Source organism: Zootermopsis nevadensis, unplaced genomic scaffold, assembly GCF_977971745.1.
Source record: "Zootermopsis nevadensis isolate Lab colony 2312 unplaced genomic scaffold, Znev_1.0 Znev_ptg000032l, whole genome shotgun sequence".
Taxonomy (NCBI): domain Eukaryota; kingdom Metazoa; phylum Arthropoda; class Insecta; order Blattodea; family Termopsidae; genus Zootermopsis; species Zootermopsis nevadensis.
Genome location: NW_028259164.1, coordinates 857313 through 882145, shown reverse-complemented (window position 1 = coordinate 882145; position 24833 = coordinate 857313). Strand labels below are relative to the sequence as shown.

Below are 24833 nucleotides of genomic sequence, written 5' to 3'. Positions count from 1 at the left end.
GCTCTCTATCTGCATAATCATTCCCTGATGATTTTATTGCTTAAATAATGTTCTTCATGTCTGATGGACAACCGACTTATCCTATTTTTAATCACAACTTACTTGAGCCAATCCTTAGCGAGTTGGGCGTTAGGAAAGAGGAAATCTCATATACTGTAACACTATTTTGATGGATTTTCAGACCCAGGATGACATAGACAATATAGAAAATGTGACAGCTTTCAAGAATATTTTAATTCACAGAAAGTACATGTATAAAATAATACAGTTTTCCATCACAATAACCTTATGTGAATAATTACCATGAATAATAAATTCTCCAGCATTTTAATTACACACCGTACTTTATTATACAAATATTATTTGCTTAAAAGACACTTAAATCTATCAAAATGTTTGGGAATGAAAAACTTTCGGCCAAGTCTCATTAATCAAACACCAATTATTAGATATTCACAATCTTTACCAAGAAAAACAAATTTTATTTTGATACAGAATATTTTTTTTTTACACTTTACAGTTTTTAAATCTTACTCAATAAGGAATAATTTTTTCAGTCCTGTATATGAATATAAATAACATGATAACCAAAGTATAATATACAAATAATACATTAATAAAAGACCAGAATAGCAATACATGATTCTGAAGTTGGTCGCTTTGAACATGAGATAATTATAACGATGATTCATTCACATATCCATAGTCTCGTTATTTCCCAATGAGTTTTTTTCATCTATGGTTCATATCTGCTGCAGCAGTTAACAGTTCACGCTATTAATGGTCGTATTTTTATATACAACTAAATGTGATCACGAAATTGGCCACCACAATCAGGAAAATCTAAAAGATAAGTACAAATTTGTTACGAATGTCACGCTATCTGTAGATGAAATGAGGATACAGACAAAATGGTGAGATATCGCTTCCCCACTTAATGGTACCTGCACCTTGTCGTGGTGGTGGGGCTTGAGTACCTCAGTGATCCCAAGAGCTACTGGTAGTGCCTCCCTAGCCAGATTGGTCGAGGGGGAGAGGTCAGACTAAGACAGGTACCCTGGTCCTCCAGGTTGGGGGTTGGTCGCAAGGCTAACAACCTTGCACCGTAAAAAGGAAGATGTTTCGAAACCTCGATCAAAGCCTCGGACAGACGGACCTAACGGAGGACCGAATGGAAGAGGAGAATTGAGGAGGCCATGGACCAAATACGGACCGGAGAGCCATAGAAGAAGAAATATCGCTTTAACCGTACCTCATCTGAATACTTCAGTGACTGTTCGTGCGCAAATCTAAAACGAAGCGATTCAGCTTCTCTGCAGAGAATATAGAATAGCTGTCTTATGAAAGGATTTTGAATTTTGATATCAGAGGGGAAAGGAAATTTATTCCTGCAGGTCACAGGGTACATTGTATTTAATTTGGTCCACAGTGAAACCCTCCCCGCCACAATAAAAGCTGAAAATTACACTTAACTTAAAAATTATCAGTTTCTACAAAGCAGTTACCTGGAAAGGAAAACAAGAAGGAAAAAGGACCATGTGAAAAGAAGCTCTCTCATTAACCCTTTTAATTGCTAAGTATTTCTTAGCTCAATGACTTCTGAAGAAACATACAAATACTTCCAAAAGTTTGTCACTTATAATACAGATCTAAAAATTAAGAAAGAAAAAAGTAAGCAAATGTAACATCCTCCCAAATTCTCTACTTCTTATGAAGTGCATGTCATTCCTAGGTTAATATACTATTAAACACATTTTAAAACCAAAAATGTTCATAACTTACTGTAATCTAAACTCTTTGAACTTGAATATGAAATTTACATCCTGGCATGGACTGTACTTCAGCTGTGACCATACTGTTAATCCCCAAATTGGACAAGGCACCACGAATCAAGCCACACGTAAATGCTACATACTGGAAAAACATAAATCATAGTCAGAAATTAATTTCTAGGTTAACTAATTCATATAATAAGTAGCTACATTGTAACAGATACAGCAGAATCCTCTTGTGGTTTTACAAATTCAACACATATTATTTGCCACTGCATAATCTATTGAGCATGGGACCCAGGCTCTTGGAGATTTTCTAGCCATCTACAGAACTGCTTCATTATTACAGCATAATACATGTTAGAACACTGAGAATGGTCAAACTAAATTATCCATTCCATGGAACAGAAGAGAAGAAGAAAAAGGTTGAAGACTTCAAAACTGTCATTACCTTTGGTGCCATCTCAAGGTACTGCCGACCTGCCGAGAGCCTCGTTAGGAAACGAAAGGCATTATCTTGAAGAACATATACTCCTTGATGGTTTGTTCTCAAATTGTCAATTTGCTTTTTGTTAATTGATGACCAAAAATCCGTACATATAAATTTCATGGTGTCTAATTCATCCTTAAATCTTGGCCAGTCTTTAGTTAACCTAAAAGCATAGTTCAAATACACTGCAAATATGGAATATTCTGATTTACTGTGTACTGGGTATGGCCATAACAAAGTAAGAACATGTGGTGACCATATACTTGACCTTTAAATTTTTAGTATGAGAAGCAAAGATTTTTATCAGGTGTTATTGGACATTGTTATGGTAGATCAGGAATGTACTGTTCTTGATAAAATGTGCAAATATTTGTAATTTCCCTTCAACCACATATACAATGCAATGCAATATATGATTATATTATACCTTTCAATTATTCTGTATCCAGTAGAAAACCCTATATACTCTAATGTAGACAGATCACCATGCTATAAAAGACCAAATAACTGGATTAGATTTTAGACGTGTTTTCAGTTTAAATAAATAACAGTGCATGATAAATTCCATATTTTTAAAACTACAGTGCCCGTTTAGCGATTACCTTTTTGTCCTTTTCAGAATTAGTTAGAACGTATGAAACTAATTCTGAATGCAATAATTCAAAAAGTACTTCGTCTGCCATTTCTCAAATGAATTTCCCGAAGGGTTTTTCTTTGACACCACACACGGCTATGTAAAGGTTAGTAAACGCATTAAAGTTGTGGAAACCTGCAAAATGTGGCTGATACATGTATCTTAGATGTGTCTAATAGTAAGTCATACGGCACTTCAACTGGCATTAATTACGCACACAGTACAATGATTTTCTTTCAGTATTTCTAAACAATGATTTCACTTCCGACATTAGATAAGTTTGTTATGTACACCTCCGACTATTAACTGTACATCCTATTTTATCTGCGATGAATCTGTTTCCATCAAATACTAGTTTTTACAGAGTACATACTAAACAAAAACGCCTCTGTAACTTCTATTGTAGAACCCATGGAAGACTAGTGATTGATAACAGGTTCAACCATTGAATGCATGTGCTGTAGACCATTAGTATACATATTCGTGCACAAAATTTAATCTCTGACGAATTCCTCTACTTCACAGATCACCTCAATCTTCTATAACCTCTGATTTAGACTAACCAATAGCCCGCTCTTTAACAAAAACCTATCAAAATAGCATAGCCAACAACACAAACACTACTGAATTCTTGTAAATTGCAAATGAAATTTAATAGTTGGCATATGTTATATGTGTAACGATATACGATAAACATAAATTTACTTTATGATTTGCTTTATACCATTCCGTTTGTAAGGAGTTTGAAAGATGTGTATACTTTTGCAGTGTTTATAGATGATTTTTCTTCTGTATTGTTGGTAGTTTTTATTGATGGTTTCGCAGTTAAATAAGTTGTTTCATTGTAGGAAAGGTATTGTAGGAAAGGTATTAGTTTCGTATAAGCCAAACGAAATTATTTGATTATTTAGTACATCTATAAGTAAATTTAGGTTATCATGGCCACTGAAATCATGAAGTCTTTTGGGGCTCTGCAAGCAGAGCTTGAGAAAGCAAAGGATAACCTTAAAGGAGTCGATGAACACATTAAAAAACTTATAGGAAGAGATCCAAGCGAAGGACAACAGCGGTAAGTTTTATAAGTTGTAATAATTGTTTAGGCACTACAGAAATTTGTATTTATTTAGACAAGCATTGCATATATGAAGCTTCATTAATTAGTGTTATTGTATGGTATTTGTATGCATGAGTACAATACTGTATATTGCTTTGTGGTATCGCCGGTGTGATCTCAGTATTGACCATTTAATTATGGCAATGATTTAAGAGTTTTCGATTACAGGATCTAGTGTAGATATCCAGTTACACATTGCCATGCTAAAAGAGGCCTTCAACCTATGATATTATCATTCTGAGGTTTATTAAATTTCAGAGTGATGAAGCCCTGTTAAACTTGCATAATTCATTTTTAATGTATTGGTCCCCTATCATGTTTGCATATTTGTTGTTTACAGAATCATGGTTGTTTTTAATTATAGGCTTGGTGTGAAAAGGCCAGCTGCGCAGCCTGAGGAGTTTAGGGGAAGAGGACGTGGATTTACCCCAGTGAGGTACGTATGTGGTGTTGTAGTGGTCTCCATTTACTAAGCTAGGCTAATGTAATGTCACATAACAAAACTGAACCTTACCATTATGGAAGACTAATGTGGATCATCCTGAAATAAACTTGTGAAGCCCTCAGTAAAATCATCATTACCTTTTTTTATTGCTCCAGATCTCCTTGCCTGTTACTAACCTAATTTGGTCATGCAGATAAGCATTTATTGTATGATACTGTCATTAAAACTCTGCATATATTGCAGGGGCCGACGAGACCCTGGTGGAAGACCTGAAGAAGAGGAGTCACCACTCATCAAGAGAAGACCTGGTGACCCTAGGACTGTGTTTAGCAGGTATATGTTTATTCTTATTCCCTGTAGATAGTTGACATAAGAGATCCTGAATATTATTGTTAATTAATTAATATATTATAATGTGATATACTTTCTTCTAACCCTTCAAGTTAGCATTTAAATCCATGTGGTTTATACATGCCAGTGAAATTTAAGTGGCCACATACATTTTTAATTTCCTATTATTGGCAATACTACTATGGCAGATTTTTGAATTTGTGATATGTTGACAGATTGTCAGGTCCACCGAGGTTGAAACGGGAAGGAGATAGTGGTGATGAAGAGGAGGTTGCAAACAAGGTAAAAAAAAGGCATATTGTGTTCTCAGTTCACTGTAAGCTCTGGTTTTTGTAAAAGAACTGTTTAAGTTTGTTCCAGTTATGGTAATCTGATGGGTAGAAATCTGGAAAATTTGGTGGCCATTCTGTGAATTTGACATTAAACATTTTAGTGCATAATATGATTATTGTTGAAGATGGTTGTATTCAAGGTTGTTGTGCCTGACAATGGAGGCAGTAAGGACCTCTGAAAAGCTTAGAAAGATAAAATATAATTTATTGATTCATATTAAAGAAGCAGGATTTGTTGTCCTTCACTGTAACCTGATATTTATCTTGACAGCCTGCAATTTCATCCAGAGTTATTGCTACCCCTAAAGAATTACCATCAAGACAGGAAGCCATGGCTGCACAAAGCAAAGATGAAAGAAGCAAGGCTAGGTATGGTGATATATGTATATTATGTGATAAGATGGGTGCTAGATGAGCAGTATATTTATATTTATTCAAAATTTTCTGTATTTGTTTAATTTTTCTTTCCAAAATATTTTCACTTTGAGCTGTCAGACAACCAGGATTTTCCATATTTCTCCGTATTCCCACACCTCAACACAATTGTCATTTGGTGGATAATGCACAGTAAATGTTTTAATATGTGGTATGTAGTTGAAATTGTCAGTATTTAAAGATTCTTGATGTGAAGGAATTTGTTCTGCAGGTCTTTTATTGCCATAGTGTTGGAAAGCTTTAGTTTGTATGCAATTTTTGTAATGTTTTTATGTTTATGAAATCATTGAATATGATTTTCATGGAATTTTTCAAAGGGAATGTTTAAATAATATCAATGTAATTTTTAATTTTCTAGAACTTTGTTTAATCTTTTAGGAACAGAAGGATGTTTGGTGCACTTCTTGGTACTCTTCAGAAATTTCGTCAAGAAGAAACACGAATGAAAGATAAGGTATTTTTTTATTTCTTCTTTTAGCCTTTGTTCTTGATTTTATTATTTACTTGTTTGTCTGTCTGCCTGCCTGCCTGGCTGTGTGTAGGATATTTTAGGTTAGTTAGGCAGATGTTTTTGTCTAGTGCGTAAATGCTATGGTCTTTGTTAGTTTCTTGTTTTTATTTTCCTGTTTAGGAGGAGAAGAGAGCAAAAGTCGAAAAGAAACTGGAAGAGAATGCGAAACGCGAGAAGGAGGAATTGAAAAAGGAACGCCAAGAATTGTTTCAAGAGAGAAAACGGAAACAAGCTGAGATAAAGAAAATCGAACTGAAAATGTTAAGAATTAAGGAGGTGAGTGATTTGTATGATGAACCATTTCATGTTTTGTGCCTGCACAATAAAGTTTTGGAAGTAATGTGTGGGCTATTTAAGCAGTCATATATGTGATTGATATATAAGCCGATTCAAAACTGTTTTACCAGGAACATGTTACTAAATGAGACTGGCAAAGCTGAATGTGTTGGGTATTGTATTTTTATAGATGTCTTTATTTGTGTCTCTGTGGATCATTATTTTATTTATTATTTATTATTAACTGCAAATGGGTTTATACCCGGTGGCAGTGGTGCTACAATAAGACACAACAAAACAATAAGACACAACAAAGCAATATGACACAACAAAACCTAACAATGAACTCTAGCCATACAGTTTCAGCATTGTGCATGATTTTGTCGGATTTAAACTGATACCCCTCATGTGAAACATGTTTTACAGGCTGTCAGCGAAGTCTCTTTTAGTTTACAGAAAATTTTCACATTCAGGGTTCAGAATGAGCACCTGGACTTGTTTGTAATTATTACAGTATTTTGGTATATTCATCCTCTCATAAGCTCATCACTTATGTCAAAATGTCTTCTTCTTGTTGTGTTTATATAATTCTTATGAAAACTGAGACATTTTTTTCAAATATATAGCAGAACTTCTTGTGAACAGTTTTTATTTGGAGTTTTGGGGAAATCCGATGACTGTCTTTTATTCATTCTAGCAAGATGAATGGGAAGCTAAACATAGGCATCTTCTAAACTTCATTCAGACCCGCTCCAAGCCTCATATATTTTATCTTCCAAAAACACACAACTTGAAAACAGAAGAAAGACTTGTTGCCAGTCAGAAGGTTGTTGCAAGTAAGTAAATGCAATTTCATCTTCTTTATGTTGTTCCTTTGTATCAAAAAGTCGTACGTTACAATATTTTTCTGAACCGTAACATTTGGCCATTCCTTACCATATCTTAGCAGGATTCCTGTTTGTCAAAGCCCAATTTACCCATCCATATAGAAGTTTTAGAACAGATATGACTTTTTTTCAGAGATCATCTTCCAAATTTTCTTTTATTAATCACTTCTCTTTGATCTGAAAAGATAATTTATCTTTATCTCAGTAGATATTGTACCTTAAATTCATATACCCATGACATTTATACCATTTTCATAGCAGTTACTTATATAAATGAGTCATTGTGTCACTAGACTGTCATGCCATATTCGTTTCTTAAAGTAATTAGTTGTGTGATAAATAGTTTTAATTTTCTGTATTGGTTTCTAGACATACTGGTCTGTAATTCAAAGTAAATTAAAGTTTTGGTTAACGTTACACATGTGTCTGTTTTCAGAAATGATAGAGAAAAAACGTCAAGAGGTTCAGTTGGAGTTAGAGGCCATTGAAAAGCGGGGTCGCTGGCGGCAGGGCTTAGGAGAGTCCGAGGGAGGGATGGGGCAGGCAGCGAGTGCTGAGCTTCAGTCCATGGTTGATATGGAAACTTTGGAGGCGGGGGACAAGGAGAATCGGCTAGGGGGTAATACATTTTCCCAACCGCAGGCTTTTACTTTATTCTCAGATGTTATGTATTTATTTATAGTTTATTTAACGACACTTTTTCAGTAGCTCTGACTGTATAGTGTCAAATGAAAGGATGATAGTAAGCAATGAATTGGAAGTGATCGTGGCCTATCCCAGTACAGGTAAACCTCGATTTGCGCCGATTCAGAATAACGCCGCTTTTGAAACGAGCAAGTCAAAAAGTGACAAAAAATATATTTTACAATTATTTATAACGTTTTACAATGTTTCTTGTACTGATTCTTATACTAAATCGTAATTTTTACATCGCTGATTTTGAATAAAAATTATAAATACAGTCACCTCTGCACTCATTGCTAAGTAGTCGCGAGATGATCTCCTAAAAATCTGCCAACATTGCGCAACAGTCACTTGAGCATTGGTCACTCTTCACGGTGAGTCATTTGCGTTCATCCTGATAAGGGTGTAAGGAAAAATGCGCTCAGTTGGCTTCTTGTTGACACATTGAATGTGCTGAAAACTGTGTTCTAAACGTGTTTGTGTTGTTGTTCGACCACTATTCTGCAGTAGCAACTGTTTTATATTTATAAATTGTAGAAGAGCCACCTTGAGAAGTGAATGTGTTGCTGAAAAGTTGTGTAGGTCTATTGCGTTAGAAGATAAGATTCGTAATTCGTAGAATAGAAGGTGGTGATACCCGTCGTAATGTGTGCAGAAGTATGAGGTTGCCTCCTTCCACTGTGACTACCATAATGAAAAATTCACATAAAATAAAACAGTCGATGCAACAGGCTACGAGAGTAAGTGCAACGCAAATGAGTTATAGCAGAAGTAAACTTTTAGAAAGAACGGAGAAATTACTGCTGCTATGGGTGGATGACATGAATCGAAAAAAAACATTCCCTTGACTGAAACTGCTATCACGGATAAGGCGAAGTCAATTTTTGAGGAACTTAAGTCGTCAGTGTTTGGGTGCCGGGAACGCACGTTATTGACTTCCCATTGATTTACATTGTAAGAAGAGTTTCAATTTATGCTGATTCCATTTACGCCGGTTCGTCCAGGAACGCATCCCCGGCGTAGATCGTGGTTTACCTGTATTTGCCTGGAGGAACTCAGGAGAACCGCGAAAAATCTCCGTCAAGAGAGTTGCAGTCCGGACCAAGATTTTAATGGGAGGGGGGGGGGGGAGGAATGCCAGAGAGCAGATAGGTTTATGATCAGTCACCATATAAAATTTTGGTTTTATGGTTAATGTTCTCTGTTTGGACTTTTTGTGGACTAATATCATCTCGCGACTGATATCGAGAAGTTCAGAGTGGATAAATTTCCAGTTATTCATGAAATTGTGACAATAAGTCTGGAAAATTTTAAGTATGTAGGATGCGGGAAGTGTTACGGGTAAAATTACAGAGAATTAAATAATGTTGGGAAATTTACTGATTGATAAGGGAAATTTTACTGATTGGTAAGAGACTTTCTCTGTGAATGTGAAATCTGTAAGGTGAAAAGCATGCCTACTTAAAAGATACTACGTGCACATCTCATTCGATGCTTCTTTGTTTTTCAGGTGGTGTTGATGTTAATGTAGATAAGAATGAAAATGTTGAAGGCCCAGAAACAGGTAAGGTTGCGGGTGGGATTGAAAGGACAGAGAAAGGCCAGATAGTTAGCCTTCCTGTAGGTTGTCAGATTGGATTGGATAAGGACGTCATGGATTTTAGGGATAATGAACAAGATGTAAGGAAACAAAGTTTAGAAAGAGATAAAATTTCTACTGTGCTTGTAAAGATTGAGAAGGAGGAGGAGGAGGAGGATGATGATGACGACGACAACAATGACGACGACAATGAGGATGATGACGATGATGATGATGATGATGATAAAGATAATGATGAAAGGGATACAATTTTGCCTCTTACTTCCTCTGAAAAGAAACTTGGAGAATCTAAATATAAATTAGAAGCAGATGTACAGGAACAGTCTGAGGCTGTATGAATGTTAAGAGACCCTTAGTAACCTGCATGTTCATATAGCCGCATAATTATAACGTTTTAACCAGGTAAATGCCTGTTCTCTTCCAGTGTGTGTGCGTGTGTGCATGTGCTTGTGTTTGCATGTGTGTGAGAGTCCTTACACGTGGAGTAAAAAAATTGCATTTGCCTCCCCCCCAAAGAGAATTTAAGCAATTTTGTTGCCTTCAGAGTCAGTAGTTTTGGGTTCGAGGAATGGGCTTATTTGAGATCATACGCGTTCAGTGTCACGAGTTTAAAAACCAGCGAGCCAACTCGGTAACTCTGAAAATTTGTGCGTCTGAAGTGTGTGATGTCACGCTAACCCATTTGCTAAAACTGCTCTGTCAGGAATTTGGTAAGTATACAGTTAAATCCGTGGCGTAACAGCCCTCTGAGAGCCAAAGCCGACTAGCTGGCTGCTGGCCTCACGTTCACATGCCTAAGCAGAGGTGAACGATCATCCAACCAGATATAGAGTGACGTGTGGTCAGCACGACGGACCCCCAGCCATTGCTAGCTTTCCTGACCGGATTACGCTACTCATTGTAGCTCCCCAATTTCCTCACGATGCTGGGTTGGCACCGGTCCCATACACCGGTCGAAAGCTCATGAGAAAATTTCTTCTCCCCCGAGACTCGAACCAGCGCGGCTACGGTGCAGGACTAAGTATACAGTTACGTTGTTTATAAACATGGTGTTTGTCAGTTTTGGAGTAAAAGAAACAAACTGACATTGAAAATTTAAAGAAGTGGATTCGGGTGGGATGGCGACACAATTTTATCAGTGCTCATTTGAATACATTAGGTTTTTTTTTCTGTGTAGATGGGGTTAGTTAATTGAAGTGAGGTTTTGCACAGAATTATGGGTGAGCCAGTGCAACACTGGAATGAACAGACAGTCTGCAAAGTTTATACAGGATTTTGTTATCTTCATGATCAGGAACATTCATAACGAAGAAATTGGTGTAGTTCTCTAATTAATAAATTGTATGTTTTATACCTGGTTTATTGTTGTTTGTATTGACACGAGAGGCTGCGAAACAAGCGCAGGAGTCAGTAATACCGCAGATTGAAATAAGAAAAGGAGCAAATTTTTGAGGTGTGTGAAGCAGAAAAGTTACTGACTTCCCCCACAGTTTTGTTTAATGTGCCATTTATCTTCACATTTGTAGTAGATTAATCATGAAACAGATCAACGGTCCTTGTTCTATACTATCTACTGAAAATATGCCGGGCTTTTAATTTTTTTTGTACCGAAAGAGCACTTTCCATGTACTTTTCTCTTTTATGGCGAATACCAGAATTTATTTCGCTAGAAATTAAAAAAAAAGAGAATTTCATTGTAATGTGTATGTAAACAGAATTGGGCTTGAAAGCAAGACAGGTTCCTGAACTTTCTAACGTTATGCATACCTGGCTGTCCATGTAAAAACAGATCGGCGTCGGTTTAATATATTTCCGATAATGCGGTCGAGTTGCGTAAGGTTGCAATCGCACGTAACGTGGAAGAAACAATTTTACACGTGCGCATGTCTGAATATCTTTTTATTACTTAACATTGAACAGTGACCAACAGATGGAATGTGTGACAAATTTAAAATATCCAAAATGTTCCAGAAGAAATTTTGCAATGTACAGTTACATATTCTGAAGGAAATTCTATGATATATATTATTTATTCTCAGGTGTATAGGGAATTATGAGGAATAACATTAAACATGTGTAGTTGACTCAGGGTCTCATGTTAGGCGCTGAAATCTTAATCCTGTTAAGTATTGTTTTAAATAATGACGCGTGGCCACGTGGGACAAGTGCTGGAATGGATTTGGCACGCGTCGACCAGCACAGAATTAAGACCTTCTGAGTTACTTTATTTTGAGGTAAAAATGCATTCAGCATATAAATATTCTTAATTTCAGGAATATGAATGTGGCATCTTTTAACATTGTTTCTGCAATGTTGAAATTGAGACTTCTTAAAATTAGTATTCATATTAACGTAAGACACTAGATAATTAAATTCAGTTTTCATAAGAGCGGTAGCCCTGGTGTATGGTAGAAGAAGCCTTTTATTTGTTGTGAAATGTTTGGTTGCTATTCCAATGAAACTATATATATGAAAAGAATCTGTGATTGAAATAATTGCTCCTATTTCTTATTGCTTTTGTTCCTCCTCCATATTCCACAATTTGACCATTTTCGGCAAAACTCTTGTGCATTGTTCTAGTCAGTTGTTTTCGTGTGTATTGAGGTATATTATGCTGGTCAGTTGTGGTAATTCATGTTCTATTAAGTTTCTGAAGGGAAGTGGACCATTAGTTTCCTGGCGGCCCATTGTGTATTGTGTGTGGTGAAACGGGCTGTAATTTTGTGGCCGCTGGTGTTTATTACAATGTATATTTTGAGAAGGATTGTACACAGTGTGGACAACAAACAGCACTGACCTTTAAGACCTACAACAGTGGAGGTGGTTGCAGGAAATTGTGTTTTTTTTAAAGTTTAGGTTACCTACGTATGTGCATATAGTGTGGTCGCTACTTTGCAGTCAGTTTAGCCGGTAAGCAAAGTAGGCGGTAAATATTAAACGATTGTAGAAGGAATACAGTAAAATAGAATCTAATAAAATCTAGAATGGAAATGGAGGGGATAAATGTGTATTCGCGTCCTTGTAACATACTGCCAACAGAGTTACTTTGTATCATGCACGAATGGTTAATGCATGTAGTCAAATCAACAGTGTGATCAGTGGGCGCATTTCCTGATAGGCAGATTGCAAGAAGGCTGTGCTCGTATAGTCATGTTTTGCTTATAGGTTATGTTTCGTGTTTCTTCAATTGTTAATTTTTCTTGAACATGTGATCCGTGTGGGTGATATCTGCAAACTTCATTGGTAAGTAGATTTGTTAATTATTAAACAAATCTGTTGAAAAAAATTGGAAGTGGCTGCATAATTTTACAAATTTACGTTAGCTGTAGCAAGCCACACTGTGATACAATTTGAAGGTAAAGCGGCATTGTGGAAATTCAAGGCCAAGTTCTGTCATATATTACAATATTAATTTAGGGAGATAAATGGGTGAAGGACCAAGGCTGGATGTTTAAAGTTAATTTACAGCCACATAAGTCTGAAATGTCGCTGTAATGTCTGCATGAACTGTATACTGCAAGGGAACTGTTATTTATTCATAGAAATTTTGTTTCTTGTTTTATTAAGATTTACGTTTAGTTGAACAAAGAACAAGTTTGTGGTTACATTCAAGTTAACCTAAGTATAAATTTTACGTGAAATATCCGCCAGTACACATTTAATAAGTAGATAATATCTAAATATTTTAATGAAATTTGGTATGGACGTTATGCCATAGGTGATTAATGCGAACTCGTCATTTTTAAATTTCTATACTCGGTAGAACTCGCAACGTGGATGCAAGGGAACTTGATGACTCTTTCAGGGACAATACTGTACATCCGCTGTCAGTTCAGACGTCTTGATTCTTCTTTAGAAAAGCTGTCTCGGTCTCATTTTAATGCGACTGCGTGGCACATGGTAGCTCGACACTCACTAATTATGGTACTAATGACAAGATGTTTCGGAAGGAGGGGCGAAAAGGCGGTAAAACTTCAAAGGGCGCCATAGAATCTCTCCGATCTTCATGGCGTTGAAGTCTCTTCTTACTGGATCATCTGTAAAGATATGTTCACTGTCGTGACCTCAGGGTTATGACACCACGGGAAGTAATTTACACGTTTTGAGAAATTCATTAGTAAACTTATGACATAGCTGATATCACCAAACCTTTTTCCTCTGTTCTGGTGCTGTCAAAATCATTTCTTTCGTCATCCTTGACACCAAATCTGCTACTCGTGTTTTTCCTCCTTTTTAAAAATATAATTTTTAAGAATAAATTACCCAGTTCGTAACTACCATCAAGAAATCGATTGTTTTCTCCATTAACTTCGATAACTTATTAAAAGCTTCCAGTATATCTGTCTTCCGAACGTATTTTTCTGTTATTTATTCCTGTATCAATGCCTGAGATTAAGTCTTGTAAATGCTAAATTTATCGCTTTATGTATGCATTAAACCGCATTTGATTGCTAAGTTAAAAAAATTGTCGTTTTATGGGCTTAGATATTTTTTGGAACCCTAACAACCAGGCCAGATAATGGGGATGGGGAGAAAGAATCCCTGAAGATGGAAGGTTTTTATGAAACCGAAGTAATTTTTTTATCGAGGTGAATATTGTCAGAAATACTTCCAGGGCAGCGGGTTAAGTGGTTATATTATATTTGATAAAAGGAATTATATTTTAATTCAAGACTAGTAAAGTGCTAAGTCAGAGATGAAGCCTTTGACTTAAGATCGACGTATGTTAATATATGAATAATAATTTGTAAAGACTATCGAATATCTAATGGAGTGGTGACAAGTGGTTATGGGGCAAAGGTAAAATTATAATTAGAAGAGATAAATTAAAGAAATTGGAGAAAATAAATTAGTCCGTTGTTGTTTTGTTTATCAGAAATTTTACTTTCAGTCACTCGGGATTGAACCTGTGTCTCCGCGGTAAGATGCCAAAGTGTATACGATATATTTGATAATAGTATTTATACAAAAATGTAATCGATCAGAGCTTCACGTGTATACGATAAGAATAAGACAGGCCTGGAGCCAAGCCACATGTGTCACCACGTCTCGTCTCCCCCCCCCCCCCCCCCCCCCCCCCCCTCAAAGCCCGATGTCTTTCGTAGCGAATTAACGTCATTAATTATCCTTGCGTGTCTGATCCTATGTCGTGCGGGGGCTTGGCTTTTAAAAACCGCGCTGCCACTCACTAACATTCCATCAGCGGTGCACCGTAATCTGATACTTACGCACCACCCCAACTAATACTTATTCTTCGACACTTTGATGCCCAGTGGTAAATATATGTACCATATGCTTTAACAGTAAGTTACTCTACGTTTTGTATTTGTATGTCTTTTATGATATTCAGTGTAAACAGCGATTATTTCCTTGAACAGAGTTAATCAGTTGATCTTTGTAATGGTGAAGTGAAGTGTTTTCTTCGCGGTACGGACTGAGTTATTAAATATTTTTTCACGTGAGCTTTGGCTTCAAAGGGTTAATCAGTTGATCTTTGTAATGGTAAAGTGTTGTGTTTTCTTTGCGGTAAAGAAATCCCCGCGTCTTTTATGGAACCAGAGGTTTCATCACTCTGTCCACATGAGTCCACCACGGGTACATATCCTGAGCTAGATGAATCCAATCAACATCTCCAAACTCTGTTTCTGTTGGTCTATGTCTGTCTGTCGCGTTTTCGCGATTAGAACTATTGCGTTAAAATTCAAGTATGTTCTAAGAAAATGTTCTACAAAGCTCTTAAACGTATTTATGGCGTGAAATTAAAACTGGAACCACTGTAGTATAAAATATATACCAGTGTCGCCACTCGTCAAACCATCTTATGCCAGCCAAGTAGAAATTTATCTTTGCCATTTATTTTAGTAACATTTCTTTATATCTTACAATGTGTACACGTTTGAAGTAACTCCTTCCTTTTGATCTTTATTTTTTATTACAGTTTTCTTGTCTCAGAAAGTATTTAGAAACAGATAATTCTCTGCGGTTGACTGAGATGTTCTGCTGTGTGTTGACATTGGTAACCACCGTCACGACATCTTGGAATGTCTCGTTTGAATCATACGTTGTTTGGGGAAAAGAGACAAATTGTGGAACCAGAGAAAGATAACTGAGATGTTGCAGGACAAACTTTAATAATAGCAGTCGCTATAGTAATGTTGTTTCCAAGTGTATCAATCACTGCAGAATTAGTGTCTGACTGCGTAATTCAGTTTCTTTAACACGGTGAAGTTGATGAAAGAATAAATTGGAGAGAAACTGTAAAATCATGCCTAATATCAATCTCGAAACGCTTTCTGAATGTCAGTGTTTACAAAACAAATGAATTTAAAATTATTCCAGTTACGAGGGGTTTTACGATCTTCATAGAATCACTGCCATGCAAATTACATGCCCGATAGTAAGAAATAAAAACTGAATTCAAGAAAAATTAAGAGAATTTAAATTCGTAAAAATTATTACGCTTACAATAAATCAGTAATATGAGATCTGTGAAGTTTAACGTCAACCCTGAAGATGGAGGCATTATGTGCCTGCAGAACATTGGTACCTACTAGCCCACACGGCGTTATAAACCAGAATACAATAATCTTTGTACTTGCCGTCGTAAGAACGTGAAATTTCAGTTTATACATCGTTATTAGTTGAACAAATTAAAAAGGATAAGGTTTTTTTTAGATTTCTGTACCCATGAGTTGAATAATAAACTAATTTTATTTTTTCGTAAATTTATATTGTCGGTGGACCAGGAATATGATTTTACAGCCAAAGTCAATAATTTTATAATTAAAATATCTATTCAATTAAGTTACAGACTTTTGTTTTATGTTATTCCTGAAGTAAATAAAACAATGAAGAATTTATTTTGCGAAAATATAATGATTATATACACAAGCCTGTATTTCTGTGCTGATGTTTAATATCAATATTTATTTATTTTATTAATGTTAATTAGTTTTAATTTTTCTGTTACCCATTGCTTTTCATGGTTTTAATTTAACTTGGTGTGCGTAATGCCAGATGCTTTTTTGTTAACAGAACACTGTAGAGTGGTAAAAATAACAAAACACGAACGTTTAAGTTTGTACGATTTTGTTGTGTGTGTGTTCACATGATGTACGTGCGTGTTTTTCTGTGGCTGGGCAGGTTGTAAACGTATGGGAAGGCTTCTTTAAAGCCACAGATTAAATTAATGAGAGGAAAATACTTGTTGGCAGATCCGAAATGTTGTTCGTATAAAGTGTAGGGAGCGGAAGTTGGCAACACTTCAAAGATTTAACATGTCTGTTGGTATCTCGTGCCGAGACTCTCCACACACACACACACACATATTAGTCGGCCAGAAGTCAAGACTATTTTTCAAACAACCAGTGTCTTTGACATAAACACAAACTCGCCCAGATGAACATTTACAAGCTTTTAAATGAGAGATTTCGCATTTATCAAAGATAAATTTATGTAGGCAGCTAATTTTCAGTTTCTTAAATGCAAACCGTTGTTATTTCTGGCAATAATAACATTACGATAAATCTTATAAAATAAATCAATGATTTGTGGAACGGATTCAACTAGCCCATGATAGGGTCTACTGGCATGCCTCTGTGAAGACGACAATGGGCCTCATAGTACCTAAAAGTAGGGAATTTCTTCATCTGAAAAATAACTGTGAACTGGTAAATTATACTGGGGCTACAAGCCCAGTTCTTTTAAGTTTTGTTTAGTGGAGTTAAATAATTCTATATCCTCACTGTCCTGTCACACAGTTCTTGGCAGCGCCTTATTTCTTGGAGTAAGGACTTGGAGCAGGGATAGCCAAGCTGACGACAGCGGGCCCCTTGGCCCCCTCGAAAGGGCTTTTGGGCGTCCTTGAAATTTTTTATGACTTATAATGAGTTGTGATTGTTTACTTCTTAAGTATAATAATTAGATATCTGCGAATAAGTGGGAAGACAATATTAAACATTTTTAAAAACAGATTGTGAGGATACGAGACTTACCATCATATTTTAATCGTCTTTTAGACGTGTTATTGTAATATTCATCTTGATGGATAGCAGTATTTAGAGAAAATTCACACGTTTTACATGGATTAAGATAAATGTAACTGCATCTGTAGTAAAATATCCACATTGAAAATTCAATCTGCCTAAGACCTTGTTGTGCGGAAGAATTATGTGCGATTACGTAGCTGTGACCTTAGAAGAAGGACTTATTTTTGAAGAATTTTAATATGAAATAAAAGTTAGTACATTTTGAGCCGGAAATGGGGGCTCTTGGTAGTGCGACACGTGACGGGACAGACCGCACACGTTGTCCAAGCCCCGCGACGTATTTAATTTAGTTTGTGTCTCCCTCGAACACAGAGACCATCAAACAAACAGGCATAGCAACTGCGGAAACTATTTCAGACATTTATTCAATTACTAAGAGAAGGCTCGCAGTTTGTCTGTTTCTTCGAGGCGAAGGGACCTCCGGATTTATAAGAGACTCGATCTCTTGCGTGTATCTGACGTTTTATTAAAACTTTTGTTCAAGTTGTAAAAGCTACGCGAGGAAAAAAAGAGCCCCCCCCACCAAAATATTTGGATTATTCTGACAACTCGCATCTGCCCAAGGCCGAGGCTAAAGATGCGTGTGGAGTTATACCTTCACGCCTCCATACGTCTTTATGGCGTAGTGCTGGTTAGACACAAGGGACGTTTTCAGTTTTGCCATGCCAAAGAGAATGTGACGTCATGTGTGAAGGGCGAGAAGGTTCAAGGTTACTGACGTGTGGAAGGGATTGGAAAGGAATACGGGAGAAAATACTTTTCTTTGTAGATGTACAGACGTTATTTTGTGGCTTGGGTGTCATCAGCTGGTCAACCCTGAGTCAGACAGTACGCGACTGTTCAGTTTAATTGCACAATTGAGCTCTTTTTGAGACAATGTCAGTTACCCAGATTGAACCTAAGTAACGTCTGTCTCTCTCTGTCTGTCAAGATTTTGGATGAGAAACTGAAACCCTCAGAGCTTGAAATTTAATATTTTCTAAACTGTATTAAATAACCTCACTCGACGAAATCTGCAGATAAAGTTGTGTAAGGTTTGATTCCCTGTAAGCATATTGAAATAATTACTACCGTTGGAAGCAAGATGTTTGATATGTTTAAGACAGCCGTATCTGCAACCAATTGCAAGAAACTCGCTTTTGAGCACAAGACAAAGTGCGCTGCCAGATATCCAATGTGATGTGCGAGGCGAATTAGCATCCACGTGACGCATGTTTTATCATTAGTTTTCTTCCGAGACGTTTACTCATTAATCACACGCTACACGTCTGTTTGCAAGAATTGCTCGCTGATTATTTACAGAGTGATCCACATAAATAACATAACGTAATTTACAATCAACGGTCATGTGACTTTACATTGCTCTGTAGTAGTGGTTAGCATATAAAGGACATAAAATTAGTTTCTGTATGTTTTTGTTTTAGGCCTGCAGTATTTTAGCACGTGCGTTTCTAAAGTTAATATAATTTGTCTGACGAAGGAATGTACGAGGTGCGATCGGAAAGTTTCAAGACTGTGTCAATAGAGGGCGAACCGGATGTAGTACGAGCTTCTGCCGCTAGGGGGTGCGGCCTACATTCATAGTGAATCAGTGTGCCAGCCGGCATCATCGAATTAGCATTTGTTTCTTAGTTACGGGCGTTTTGTTAGTGCATTACACCGACCCTCCTGCGATTTCGGAATGGCGTGTGCATCAAATTTTGCCAAAGACTCGCCAAAACGGCTACGGAAACCTATGAAATGCTAAAGCAAGCATTTGGGGAGTCCGCAATGGGTCGTGCACAAACTTTTGTGTGGCATTCACGTTTTAAAAATGGCCGAACCTCTGTCGATGATGACGAGCGTTCTGGACGACCATCTTCGAGCACAACGCCCGAAAATGTTACGAAGATTCGGCAGGCCATTCACGAAGATCGACGTCGTACCATCAACGACTTGTGCGACATTGTTGGGATAGGCTATGGGACCTGTCAGCTGATTCTAAAGGAAGAACTCCACATGCGACGCATCCTGTCTGAGGACCAGAAGCAGAATCGACTTCTCGTTTGTCAGGAGCTCAAAGATCTTGCAAGAACCGACCCCAACTTCCTTTCTAAGCTCCGTGTGACTTCTTCCTCTTCCCAAAGATGAAATTTCAACTAAAGGGAAGGAGATTTGAGACGATAGAAGAGATTCAGGCAGAATCGCAGATGGTGCTTGACAGGCTGACAAAGAAAGATTTCCAGGGATGCTTCCAGGCTTGGCAGCGGCGCTGGGATCCCTGTGTTCACTCTCAGGGGAACTACTTCGAGGGTGATGGCTGAATTTAATACCTGAGATAAGTGTACGGGTTTTTATAGGCGCAGTCTTGAAACTTTCCGATCGCACCTCGTGTGTAGCGACTTCAATATGTTTTGATTACATTTTATACCGGAAAAGTTTAAGAAAAATTAATGAATCGTTTACATTTTCCTTAATATCAGACAATTTTAATGATCTCTTTACATAAACGCATAAGACGTTTTCGATAGTGTCATTTTACACAAAAAAAGATGTTTAAATTGTTTCATTAGAAGATTGTTAAGAGAAAACGAAAGAAGGCTTTACCAATTTCAGGCTGTGTTAGAATCAGTACTTTTATTGATAGAATACAGTTTTCAAGAATATATTTTACTGTTTAATTTTCTTTTAACATCTGAAACCACTGAAGACTGAATTCTTATTTTAAAGTGTTTATTTTTTTGTACAATATTTTTATTTATAGTTAAATTCAGTTGTTATCAACTAACAGTGAATACTTGAATGTGAATTTAATGTTTGTTTACTATAAGGGAAGAATTAATCTTAGTTATAATTGTTTAATTTGTTAAAGAGCTTTACTTTGGATAATCTCAAAACGAACAAGTTTTATGTGAAATTTTAACTTTTTCGTGCCCGCCAGTTTAACCTATAAATCCTTCTGTCGAACGCAGTGATATTTACCCTACGAGAAAACTTATTTCTCTCTGTGTTTAATGTCCCGTGCAAACATGTAAATTCGAGCTCTGTAATTCTATCTTCACCTTTATTAATGACTGTTTTATTCCACGGACGATATATATCGGTCAGTGACCCGTTTAGCTGGGGGGGGGGGGGAGGTGCGTGTTAACTCGTCCCGACAAAGGCTAGAGAGGGCACACGAAGTTTGACTGTGTTCACGGACCACTGGAAAATGTCTAACAAGTAAGGACGTAAAAGTTTGGACTTGGAAGTTAAAGCTATTTATAGTTTACAAATTAGGAAACATAAGTCAGCGAACTGTATTCTCGGGGATGTTCGTAATGAACTACATGTGCTCTGGAGACAGACAATTCTGTGATTTTATTGCAAATGTTTTCCTGAGGGGAATTTTTTGTAATTTTCGAATGAAGAATATCTAGTATATAACCCTTTGTTTTTAATATATACAGTACTGATCTTATCATTTAAAGAATTTTCTTTCTTAAGTGAGATTATGAAATGTTTTGCATGTACCACGAAGCAGCAGAGATAGAATCTCCTTGTTAAATTTCTGCTAACAAATAGGTCAATCTGTTTTTTTCATTTTAATGTGCAGTTTAAATGTTTTATGTAGTATTACGATACTTTTAAGATGGCTGTCTTCTGGTATGTTACATATAAATTGATTGTAGTTTTAGACGTTCAAATTAATTTAATCACCAGGACCTATTTTTAAATTCTGTCGCGTTCTTTTTCGTATTTTACTTAGCTTTTTTTATTGCCAAACTTAATTATACTTAAATAAACTTTGAATAATTTTCCGTTGGCATTAAACCATGTTTACTATGTCTCCGTAACGGAGGAAATTTACGCTTGGTATTGGTAGTCATCCGCCACGGTGGTCTAGCGGTTAGAAAGCTGGCCTAGTAATCCTGGGGTCTCGGGTTCGATTCCCGGCGGTGCCCGAATTTATAACTTGTGTTGGGCAAGGCCGTGGTCTAGGAAACACGGAGTTTTACTCCGGGGGCTTCCCCGGTTTCTCCGTGGCATCCCAACAATTACTCCATTCACACACAGCAGAAGGCAATGGCAAACCACTTCTGGATCATCTGCCAAGAACGTATATGAACAGGTCCCAGTCCGAGAAAAGGATGGAAGGATCCTGTTCATATGGACCTGTCGTCAGACAGAACACTAAATAATGAATAATAGGGTAGGTTAGGTTAGAACGCTTGCCTTGTAATCCTGGGGTCTTGGGTTCGATTCCCGGCGGTGCCCGAATTTATAACTTGTGTTGGGCAAGGCCGTGGTCTAGGCAACACGGAGTTTTCCTCCATGGCATCCCAACAATTACTCCATTCACACACAGAAGAAGGCAATGGCAAACCACTTCTGGATCATCTGCCAAGAACGTATATGAACAGGTCCCAGTCCGAGAAAAGGATGGAAGGATCCTGTTCATATGGACCTGTCGCCAGACAGAACACTAAATAAATAAATAATTGGTAGTCCTTATATGCGACATTCGAAATTCAAAATTTTTATGTTTTTTTATGGTAAATGGATGGAGTTGGCTCAGGATCGTGTCCGGTGGCGGGTTTTGGTGTTGGAGCTGTGGGTTCTTCTACCAGGGAGTTAGTTAGTTTGATGTTTCTTTACAAATACGTAAGAGAAAGGATCGTTTGTTAATAAATATTTTGTTCTGATACAAGCAGCATGTTCCACTCTTGTTGAGAAGGTCTCACATGTGAAAATGAAGTGCTGGCAGGTGAGTTACGCGACTCTGGGTAAAATGAAAGCAGCAGGAAGCGAATTCCGAATAAAGTTAACCGTGGCCCCAAGCCACAAATCAGCCCTGCAATTCGAGCGTACAAAAGCTTCTAATTCTAAACCCGTTGGATACTGCTCCAACCCGGAAAAGACTAACATGGCGTCCTCTCAGCCTGTGCGTTGGTTTCCTGGTACTATTTATTTTACCGCGGATGAATTCGTCCAAGACCGGAGTGTGTAATCAATTGCTTCCTTACGTATTTTCAGCAACATTGACTTTAAAACAACGGGGCTGTTGTTGGTTGTACACGATGCACTACTTTCTTGTCGTAGGACTACGTAGGTTAACTGCCGTGTCTGTGACGTAGTACCAAAACTTAAAGCAACTGCAAAAGACGTGTGTTTTCTTGTGGTTATTCGGTTTTTATGTGAGGAATTGTAAGTTCTTTTTTAACATACAGTCAAATTTAAAGAACATGGGACACGTTTAGTTTCAGGAGGTTTTTTAAAAATCGAGATTATATAAAAAGTAAAAGTAAAGTTTGTCCCACTATACGCCATGTAGGCGCTTGGGGGGAGTGGAGGTATAGCTCCTCTCTTCCTTGACCTCGGCACTAGATGGGGACGAGTGGTCAGCATCACGCCCCGGCCGGCTTTACCCCCGGGAAAGGACCCCGGTACCCATTGTAGAGGAGGCTGGGTGGGCCCCAGAGCCGGTCTGGACGCAGAGGCTAGAGGAAAAATCCTCTGCCCCCATCGGGGATCGAACCCCGGTCGTCCAGCCCGTAGCTAGTCACTATACTGACTGAGCTATCCCGGCTCATCGAGATTATATGTTTCATGGAAATAATAATCAATTTAATTAAAACGAGTTGATTTTAAAAAGTTGTAACGAAAAATGGGATAATTTGATTACAGAGAACAGGCTCTCTGTCAGGGTCAATTTGACTCTTACATGAAATCTTTTCTTTTTTACATTCATTACGGCGTCCTCTTATATTTAGGTGTAATACCGTACACAGGCCTATGTAAAGATTAGCTGACAGCTGCCCTGTCGCTGGTGGATGTTTGTTTTGGCCACATGTTTGGAAGCAGTGAGCCAGTTCACTAATGTTGATCGAGTATTCTCAGCTGCTATGGGTGTTTGTGTGTGGAATCACTCAAGCTAGGTTTTCCTATATAAACTTATTATAAGATAGTGTAGTTGGGTCATATTGTGACTTATTAAATTAAAATTAAATTATTTGGTTATTCCGACAAATCACAATGTATTTAAAATAAGATAATTAAAATAATTAAAATATCATTCTGTGTTCCATATCGAATAATCGATTCATCGATTATTCGATATGGAACACAGAATGATATTTTAATTATTTTAATTATCTTATTTTAAATACATTGTGATTTGACGGAATAACCAAATAATTTAATTTTAATAAACTTATTAGTCTAAAAGTCCAATCGAAATTAAACGGGAAACCATTTATTTTATATATTCGTCTCCCACCCTCCTTAAACTTATCTTCTGACATCTTTTATTCCTGTATTCGTTTCTTATTATTCTCAGTTGTATTATCATTATTCTTATGCCTCTTTCTTCCTTTTATTTATTCCTTTCTTATCTTAATCATGTTTCCTGCAAAATATGCCATTCTGTTACGTTATTTGAATCCATGAAACATGAAAGCATGAAACTGTATTTTATATGACACAGCTTCATAAATAGGACTAGAACCACAATTGACATTATTAACGTAATGCTTATAGTGGCTCAGCTAGTCAAGAAATTCTTTACCTTTTTTTGGAACCACTGGGTTTGTTATCGACCGCCAATGGTCCTTCATTTTGAGCCACGTGAATTTATGACATTCTAATTTTTGAACCGGTTGTGTGAATTTAAATTTTAAATTAATTATAATAAAATATCTCATAATGCAATCAGGCTGTTATGTTCAATTTGTTAATTTGAAAGCAGTTGAATTAAGTGTAACATTTTCGAGAACAGTGCGTGATTATAAATACAAAATAGCGTTCATTTGTCTTAATTTTATAATTTTAAATCATGTAAAGAATCATTTTAGAAGATAAACTATACACCAGAAAAAAATATTTATTCAACAGAAGGTTCTATTTCCCCCCCCCCCCCCCCCCCCCCCCCGGAAATACCACTTGTATCTTTCATACACCTAATTCACTCCGTTTCCATTTAATTTGTAATACATGTGACTTCTTAGGGTCTGAAAAATTCTGACCATGGTGCGTTATAATCTGTGAAAGTTGCTTTTCTGTACTCAGTCCATCGTCTGTATTTCAATCAAATTACAACGTTCCGGTAGCTAGATTATCTTCCGTGTTGAAGTAAAAGGTGAAGGATAGAAACCTTAGTTGTCCGGCCTTCTGATTGAGTTAGCCTCAAACCTGGACGACTATTACGACCAGAGGGGGGGGGGGGCCCAAAAGATAGGGTTTCCGCCCTTTTCTTTCTTCCTGAAGACGGAAGAAGATCCAGCTTTCGAAACGTTT

The 24833-nt window shown here is 37.0% G+C and overlaps 2 protein-coding genes across 2 annotated transcripts; one reads left to right on the top strand and one right to left on the bottom strand.

Moving 5' to 3' along the window:
• Positions 1 to 212: 212 nt before the first annotated feature.
• On the bottom strand, positions 213 to 3414 carry Trs33 (trafficking protein particle complex subunit Trs33). The gene is made up of 5 exons (XM_022067938.2): positions 2865 to 3414; positions 2690 to 2751; positions 2224 to 2425; positions 1783 to 1914; positions 213 to 843 (listed from the first exon to the last, which is right to left on the bottom strand). Exons 1-4 carry the CDS (start codon positions 2943 to 2945, stop codon positions 1789 to 1791), a joined length of 471 nt encoding a protein of 156 aa, XP_021923630.1. The 5' UTR covers positions 2946 to 3414; the 3' UTR covers positions 213 to 843; positions 1783 to 1788.
• Positions 3415 to 3662: 248 nt separating this feature from the next.
• Positions 3663 to 10891, top strand: Pnn (desmosome associated protein-like protein pinnin). The gene is made up of 10 exons (XM_022067937.2): positions 3663 to 3965; positions 4375 to 4446; positions 4699 to 4788; positions 5022 to 5088; positions 5410 to 5507; positions 5952 to 6027; positions 6205 to 6360; positions 7058 to 7196; positions 7684 to 7866; positions 9442 to 10891. The coding sequence occupies exons 1-10, from the start codon at positions 3835 to 3837 to the stop codon at positions 9867 to 9869; spliced, it is 1440 nt and encodes a 479-aa protein (XP_021923629.2). The 5' UTR covers positions 3663 to 3834; the 3' UTR covers positions 9870 to 10891.
• The last annotated feature ends 13942 nt before the right edge of the window (positions 10892 to 24833 follow it).

Bases quoted from the DNA above. Each gene is read 5' to 3' on its own strand.
- Trs33 (XM_022067938.2), bottom strand. From the start codon at position 2,945: ATGGCAGACGAAGTACTTTTTGAATTATTGCATTCAGAATTAGTTTCA. The intron at 2,752-2,864 runs GTAATCGCTAAA...GGTCTTTTATAG, and splicing joins ATTCTGAAAAGGACAAAAAG to CATGGTGATCTGTCTACATT. The intron at 1,915-2,223 runs GTAATGACAGTT...ATGTTTTTCCAG, and splicing joins ACCTTGAGATGGCACCAAAG to TATGTAGCATTTACGTGTGG.
- Pnn (XM_022067937.2), top strand. From the start codon at position 3,835: ATGGCCACTGAAATCATGAAGTCTTTTGGGGCTCTGCAAGCAGAGCTT. The intron at 5,089-5,409 runs GTAAAAAAAAGG...TTATCTTGACAG, and splicing joins AAGAGGAGGTTGCAAACAAG to CCTGCAATTTCATCCAGAGT. The intron at 6,028-6,204 runs GTATTTTTTTAT...TTTCCTGTTTAG, and splicing joins AAACACGAATGAAAGATAAG to GAGGAGAAGAGAGCAAAAGT.